The sequence below is a fragment of the Berghia stephanieae genome, chromosome 2 (assembly GCF_034508935.2).
Source record: "Berghia stephanieae isolate SIO BIC M18660-M18661 chromosome 2, UCSD_Bste_1.3, whole genome shotgun sequence".
Taxonomy (NCBI): domain Eukaryota; kingdom Metazoa; phylum Mollusca; class Gastropoda; order Nudibranchia; family Aeolidiidae; genus Berghia; species Berghia stephanieae.
In genome coordinates, this window is record NC_088361.1 from 21,539,245 (window position 1) to 21,547,784 (window position 8,540).

Sequence of the window (8,540 nt, forward strand, 5' to 3'; positions counted from 1 at the left end):
CTTTCGTCTTCCAGATGGATTCTTGGAATCACGTGGAGCCATTACTTACTTAGGCCGCCCCTTGGGGCGCCCAACATGAGCCACAAGTCTTCGCCATTCTGTCATGTCCTCCATAAGCGTACGCAGCTTCCGGGTGTTGTCCATTCCTGTGTCCTCTAGCAGACAGTCAATGTAAGTTTTATTCTGCCTGCCTCTGCTTCTGGTTCTCTCAGGTGGTTCCCATTGCACAAGACTGCTTGCAGTCTCCTCCTTGTGTCTCCAGCAGTGTCCCGCAAGTCTCAGTCTTCTCTTTTGTATCTTCGAAGTTACCGGGGGGAGGTCACTGTAGAGCTATTCATTTTATATGTGCTCTTTCCAGCTTACATTGAAGGCCATCCGCAGCATACGGGTGTAGCAGCCGTCCAGTTGCTTCTCAAGAGCTTTTGTTAGAGTCCATGTCGCTGCTCCATATAGAAGCACTGACTCTGCCGTTGCCAGGAACAGTCTCTTCTTTATTTCCCTCTGTAGTTTTGAACTCCAGATTTTTCTGAATTTGTGACAGGCACTCCAAGCCAATGCATTTCTGACAGAGATATCAGAGGAACTGATTTGGGTCCAACCTCCTAGGTACTTGAAGTTGTCAACTTCCTTCAGCCGTTCTCCATTCTTTGCCTGTATGCTAATTGGCCTTTCTTGGTTGTAGGTTTGGAAATTTGTGTTCGTAGTATTACAGCACAGTCCTACTCGTTCAGCCTCAGTTTCAAGTCTATTGAGGACTTCTTGTGCCTGGTCCATCTCCTCGTTCAGTAGAGCCAGATCATCTGCGAAATCTAGATCCGTGACAATCATAGCTGGATTGCGCCTAATTCTTTGTCTATGTAGCGTGAAGCCCCGCTCGATCTCCATGCCAGCGTAGGTCTTTCTCGCCACATAGTCCAGGACAATTGCAAAGAGATATGGGGTTAATGTATCACCTTGAAGCACACCTGCTTTGATCTCAAACAGCTCAGTGGAGCCATATTTACATGTCATACAGAACTAGTCGCCTATAAGTGCGGCTATGTGGTCTTGTGCGGCTATGTGGCCTTGTGCGGCTATGTGGTCTTGTGGTATGACACTCGCTTTCGGATCGGAAGGTCCTGGGTTCGAGCCTCGCTCGGCGCATAGTTGAGTCCTTGGAAAAGACTCTTTACTCACATTCTCTAACAGTTCTCTGGTGTAAAATGAGTACCTGACCGTTAACAGCGTTGTCTCTGTCCGAAAAAAATGTAATATCGCCTAACAGGCGACATGTCCCGTCCTACATTTTAAGTGTTGCTGTTGGCCCTGTAAAGCGCTTTGAGCACGTTTAGTGGATATTGCGCATATAAAAGCTCCATTTTTTAGAAATAAGACGACATTTTTTTTTACTATCACTTTTATAATAATCGTCACTGTCAATAGCCAGTTACTCATTCACAGAGACCCGAGTCAAGTAGGAAAATGTGTTGAGTGCCTTACCCAAGACCACGATGTCGGACAATTAATTTTCCACGATTAACGTCACCCATCCGGCCACTTACCACGCTTAACCTTGTCTATCTTTCTTCGAATCTATTTCATCAAATCGTTAACGTTTAGCTTGTTAAATTTTCCTTTTTTCTGTCACGACTACTTTCTGAAATGTTCAACACTTGTCATCAGCGGAGGTAATTGCTGAAATCCAATGTGAGATACACACTATTATTCTGATTACGCCCCCTACTTTGAAGATGGGATGATACAGTATCTATTCTTTTTTTAAGGGGATGGTAGTCAAAATTGTTCCCTACGGCCAATTTAAAATGTTTGTCAACGAACACAGAACTGCTAGCAAATCCTTAAAAAATTAAAACCATTTTTTACAGACTGGTAGAGACTAACAAGCATACTTTTTTTTTTTTTTTAATTATGAGTAATTTTATCACTCGGTGACTCAAATTATTTGTATTTTAAAAATCTGCTTAGGCATAAAGGTCTGTCATTTCATTTGGCATTGGGAATCATCGCTTGTCGCCAGATTCATTTGCGCGCACCTCATACTTTATTACCGGACCGATTTTGATCGCTGATGGTCCAAAAGATTCGTCTCGATCTATGTTAATATCCACACTATAATCATAAGATAGATGAGTGCCTGATCGTAATACACTTTATTTCCCCGCTTATAATATAAATATTGCGGATTTTCGACTGTATAATGATGTATACATTTAGTATAGCGCTTTAGCGCTTTCTGTGCAATTGCATTTCAAAGCGCTTAAAGTATCTGTATAAAGTATATATAAAGTATCTATATATCTATCTATCTATTTATATTTGGAGTTCGGCAAAAAAATAACGTCGGAAGTGGTACCGATGTCAACCATAGTAGCTGCTGGTCAAAACTACGCAATTAATATTTGAAGTGTTTTATGGGTTAATCGTACAAGAGAAACCAGCCTGCAAACAAAGTTGAAGCCATTCACGATCCATTACCGTGGTTTCTGACTAGATTAACACGGTTCAAAGTTCAAATCTTATGACTGCTATTTTGCCCTCTTTTATCACGTGATATGTTATAAATAGAATTCCTTTATTTTTTGGAAGAAAAATCCATCGGCTTGTTTACCACGGCATTAGCAATCATCCGGGATCAAACTGGCGAACGTGGCAAGTAAATAAATATTTTATTAGAAATTTGAACTATGGCAGAACAGGAAGGATTAAATGGTGGTGTTAAAGGTAAGATATTTATCTGTTAATCTGTTAGAGAGTTGTCCTTTACAGTCATGGCATGAGAATATGAATAATGAAGTGAAAGTGAAATTAGTGTCGTTTTCTTTCATCATCTCATACTCATACTCCCTTCCAATACACCCACTCGCCCTTTCTCTCGCACACTCACTTCACAAATGCTCATCATCATGGCTTAAACTACTGTAGAGCTAGAGTGTCTATATTTTATGATACCAAGTTTTACATCATCAGTTGGGGGTGTGCTCACTTTACTTTATTTAAGAAAGGACAAGGGCATTCATCCATCAATTGCTCGATATCGATTATTATCATTATTGATGACATTATGGACACCATGCTGCTTTGTCGACCCACTTTAAAAAATTGGAATTTCTGAAAAAACAAAAACAAACCCAAAACAACACAACCTTTTTGACGTGTAGCGTAGTGCCAGTAGTGTAAATTAGTAAATTTAGGTGGACTTTTTCTGCACCTGTTGGAGGTAAGTCACACTCACACTACCTGTCTGCACCACGATTGACATAAATGCAGTTTTAGTTTTACTGTGCAGTTTTGATAAAAGCAGATATTGTTTTTCATTTTCCGTGTAGGAATAAAACGGAAACGATAACATTAGTTAGATAGATGATAATAATAATAATAATAATAATAATAATAATAATAATAATAATAATAATAATAATAATAATAATAATGAAAAAGAACAAAGGTAGAAAAAAAACAATAGCAATAGCATAGGACACTATTTCTAATCATAATAGGCGTTAAAAGGTGGTCTCAATAGCTTTCACCCAGCAGTGATTGGATAGCTGGGGCTGTAAGAGCCGGCAAAAAGTACTTTGCAATAGACTAGCGTCCCATCCAAAGGGTAGCTAGCAATTGCTATTACCCGTTTTATGCTATAGAAACCAAGATAAACTCTGGAGGATCTAATGGCTCTGAAACTGAAGGGACTGGTCATAATAATAATTTTAAAATTATAATAATTTCATTAATAAAAACAGTAAAAATAATTTTCTTTTATTGATAAAAAGTTTGTTTTAAAGAAAACACAAAAGTGGAAAACGAATACTGATGATAATGATAAAGTGATAAAGCATTAAGATTAGATAACATTAAAGGTATCTCCACTTAAACCTGTAATGTTTGCCATTAATGACACTTGAGATTCTTTTTACACTGTTAATGTTAATAGTATAGGTTTGTCAGTTTACTTTTTTTCGGTATGTTTGGAGTTGCATGAGAAAAAAGGATTGCAATGAAGAGGCAGATTGCATTAAATTGTACTACAATGAGTTTAATAAAAGCCTGTGATGAAGTTATCAATGGACATTAGTTACAATTGACACCTGTCCAGAAAATGCATTTGAAATCTTAACATTTTAATTGGAAAACCTGCACAGAAAATGCAATGAAGCCTTTATAGATGGAATGATAATGACGCCACTCAGCTCTTTATATATTGATTGTTGTAACACCACTTTCATGAGTAGTTCTCACTAGATTGTATTAATCAGACTAGAAACATTTAAGGTTACACATAGTTTTGTGTGTTGGTACATTATATCCAGCTGTAAAATGTTATGCGTTTTTTAACTAAATGTAAAGCATCCGTATTGATTGCAGAAGAAGTGAAACCCTCCAGTGACTTTTATAAACAATTTCTTGGATGCCACTTGTACTTCATGGTCGTGTAACCGACTCAAAGAAAATTATTTGTTACAAATAAAGTTACTGCTTTCAATCTCAACATTTCTCATTCATTTATCACATATATATAAATATGCTCCATTAATATTCTAAATTAAATTGTCTACAAAATAAACTATAGCAGTTCATTGTATTGTAGAAAACAGTAAGGGCTGCCTGAAGCCGGTGATCGTAAAATACTAACGAAAGAGTGAAAATGGAAAGGCTTCGTATGGAAACAAAACAGACAATGGACGTTTCGGGTACAAACCCTTCATCAGCACAACAATACACAAATAAACGTGGAAAACAAATAAAATATATATGAAAAATAACTTGTATCGTCTGTACAAAGGGTTTGTACCCAAAACGTCCATTGTCTATTTTGTTACCATACGAAGCCTTTCCATTTTCACTCGTTCATTGTATTTTAGTTGTAGTGCTAGTCAGTATCTGTGGCCGATCCATCCCTTCCCCCCTTCCTATCTTTACGCAACCTGTAATTATTACGCATCAATTCATAGTTGACTCAGGGAATCTAGATGGATATGTATCCTTTTCCAATACCATTTGATGAAGAGCTTTTCCCGAAATATTTTCATATATGCTCTTGATGAGAAAAGATTTCAGGATTTTTTTTATTTTCGCCAAGGGCATCTCTGTTATCAATATAAAAATGGGAAATAGATACCAGCCGGTGATTACAGATCAAATAAAAATCTTAAAACAAAACAAAACAAAAAAAAATAATTCAAAACATCCTTTGTCATAAAATTCTACTACTGACAAAGCAAAAGTTACCTTTTTTGTTACTTAAGTATTGTTTTTATTTGTTTTGGTTTTTTTTCTTTCTCCAGGTAGTAAGGGAATGTCGGACAGTACAAGAAAGAAAATAAATCACCAAAGAATTCGTGACCATGCACAGGTATGAAACATCAATGTTTTGTTTGGATGAGATATTTTTTCGTTTTCCTCATCGATTTCAGTCCTTTACTGTTACTTGTATTTTATAGGACGCTCACCATTAGTTTTTTTCATGACTCAAGAGGGCTGTCAAATCTTTGAAAACAAACAAATAAATAAAGCAATACTCTCTTTCAGACGGATGTCCTGGTTTGTGTTTTCTTCTTTTAAGGTAGTAAATCTTCAGAATTAAAACAGGCAATTACTTGGCAATAGAAAATCATCCTATCCAAATGGAAGTAAGCAATTGCTACTGTGAGTTTATAATATCAGAAACAACAATAAACTCGAGCTTCCTCATCCTTAATGGGTCTTAGGGTTCACTTTTTAGATTATGTTTTGGCTAAATTATTGGATGTTTTCTGCGTCAACCGATGATCACAATTTCACTTTTCTCCAAATACATTGTGCGTTTTATTGATGATGTTTTGTAAATGTTGTGATCATTCGTATGTCTTGAGAGCCTCAAAAGCTGATACAAATCCCGTTATATTTTTTTATTTAAAAAAAAAAATCATTTATAGAAATTCCAGTCAGACTTTGTGGACAACATCAACAATCAACTGGAGGATTTGTTGGACAATTTTGTGTCAGAGGTCGAGATGATTGAAGATGACAATAAACCAAATGGAATTCATCGTTCAACTAGCGTGTGAGTATTTATTTCATTAATGTTTATTTTTTATATTTATTGTGTACCATTTTGTTCGAATTTTCACATTTTACCCTTTTTTATATTTTACTGGGTCAATTTTTAAAATAAAAGAGTTGCACCTCAACTCCTAGATATTGTATGTCCTCACAGCAGTAAAGTGGGTACAGCATCTTTTTTGTGTGGAAATTTTGTCCATCTTGGATTTAAAATTCCACACTTGAGTTTTGGTCTCGAATTACTTTTGAAAATTTAACAATTCCCCCAATCAATGTAGGTACTGGCAGTGAGAGAGTTGATTTGAGTTGGAACAACTCTTTCTATATTTTCTATAAATGATTTTTGAAAAATAAATAAATAAAGCGAGACAGCCTGGCTCAGCGGAACGGTCTTTGCTTCGTGCCCGAAAGATACTGAGTTCAATCACCCACTGCTGCCCTGACTCGCTTTTCAGCGCTACACCGTGGCTGATGCCTGGATTGTGCTAGTCTTCCCTTGGAATAGACCCTAAAGTCAAAGTTTACCCCATGGGGATGAATAAAGGGTTTTTATTTTTCAGGTGCTGGTGCCTGTCTGTTATCACTGATATTTATCATCTCTCTTGCTCTAACATAGTAAAAAAGACAATCATTCAAAATTTTCCTCATTTTTCACTTTTTGTCACCATCAGCACTGATTCAAATCACTGTTTTCTGTTCTTACTAGTAAACAATCAGGCATAATACTAAGAAACTAGTATACATATCATGTATAAATTTGCTCTTAAGTCTGATAATACTAGCTGTTATAATGATGATGATGATCATAATAATCATAATAGTAATATGACATGCAATTCTTATTTGATCAATTAACTTGATCCATTGGTTCCATTTAGATTTCATTTAGATTTAGCTGAAATCAAAGATGGTATTTCTATGTTTATAGTAGTATTAAGGTAAGCAGTGTGGCACAGCGGTATAGCCTTTGCTTTGTACCCAGATGGTATGGAGTTCGACTTGCCGCTGCACGTCACTTTGTGTTAGCTCTCTGCAGTTGGTGCCTGGGTTATTCTAATCTTTCCTTTCAGACAAATTTCCCCTTGGGAGATTATTTTTATTTTATTTATAACATGTATAATACGAGAAATAGTAACAGTACTGTTCCAAAAGTAGAGGAAAGGCATTTATTATAAAATATCATAAAGGCTGGGGTGGAGGGTGGGGTGAAGTTCCTTTTAGAAGGTATTACAGAGATTTGTCAAAGACCACAGGATTTTTATTTTTTAAAAATTGAAGTTACGGACTTGTCTTCTATTTATAGCTGCATATATTTTTACTTCCAGAACATTCCCTGTCAAGTCTATGTCTAATCATTGCCTTTATTTTGATAACAATTCTGTGGTTTTTGAAGCTAGAATGTGTTTGATGTAATAATATTATCTTTTTTTACTATCAGGCTTTTTTTGTTGTCTATTTGAAATTGGACATGTGTGAATTGATAAGCCGTCAGTCGTTGCCTATTTGTCGGGTGTCGACTTTTGGGGCAGGGCGACACTGAGATCTGTGTAAATTTGGATTGGCAACAGTCCACTATGCTTTTGTTATTTGGGGGGGGGGGGGGGGGGGGGGGGGGGGGGGGGGGGTTCCATTCAACCTGTTCTTTCCAAAGGATCTATTTTGATGGCGTTGATTCGAACAAACATGTTTGTGCCAATTTGTAATGGTATTATGAATGTTTAGAGGCATTTTTATTATTGTTATTATTATTATTATTATTATTATTATTATTATTATTATTATTATTATTATTATTATTATTATCATTATTATTATTATCATTATTATTATTATTATTATTATTATTATTATTATTATTATTGTTATTATCATTATTATTATTTTGCACTAAATCCACAGGTTAAACATTATTTTTTGTAATCAGCATGGTGATTCAAATTCACATTTGACATATCTTGCCTTAGAACAGTTTCACTCACTCAATGTGACGTCTGATGTAGTGATTTTTTCGTCATTGTTCTTGTTAAGGACGTGTATTGTGCTTGGTTGCTCCATAGTGTAGTTAGAGAATTCGTTAAAATCTTCAGCATTTAATTTTTGACTTGACGGGTTTACAATCAAATGTATACCATGTTTTGGTGGTTTTTTTTAATTTTTTTTTTTGGGGGGGGGGGGGGGGGGGGGGGGGGGTTCTCCTTTGGTTGATTTTGTGTGTTTTTATTTATATATTTTAAAACAATTCTTATTGTGTTTGGGGAGTGGGGGTTATTGTTGTTGTTGTTGTCTTTTTGTTTTTTATTTATTTTTGTTTTTGTTAACATGTAATGGAAAGCTTGATCGAGACACAAGCCCAAAGCGTGTGTGAATGGGTGGTGTTATCTTCATATACGTACTCGATAGTCAAGCCCAAATGTCACGATTACTGTTTGTGGAAGCCGAAACATCCACTTCATAATTTGCCTCTGTCGTGCATTTTAATGAAGCTTTGTTTCAAATTCATC

The 8,540-nt window shown here is 35.9% G+C and overlaps 1 protein-coding gene across 4 annotated transcripts in view; it reads left to right on the forward strand.

The window, feature by feature from the left end:
* Positions 1–2,411: 2,411 nt before the first annotated feature.
* Positions 2,412–8,540, forward strand: part of LOC144964486 (sterol O-acyltransferase 1-like) — a 51,198-nt gene continuing 45,069 nt past the window's right edge. Inside the window, exons 1-3 of one of the 4 annotated variants that reach the window (XM_078898854.1) lie at positions 2,412–2,721; positions 5,283–5,350; positions 5,913–6,040. In XM_078898854.1, coding sequence (XP_078754980.1) covers positions 2,685–2,721; positions 5,283–5,350; positions 5,913–6,040 — 233 coding nt within the window. In that variant the 5' untranslated portion in view covers positions 2,412–2,684. Of the gene's footprint in view, positions 2,722–2,858; positions 3,218–5,282; positions 5,351–5,912; positions 6,041–8,540 lie in introns of those variants that run through there. The other 3 variants (XM_078898853.1, XM_078898856.1, XM_078898855.1) reach the window with 3 other exon arrangements.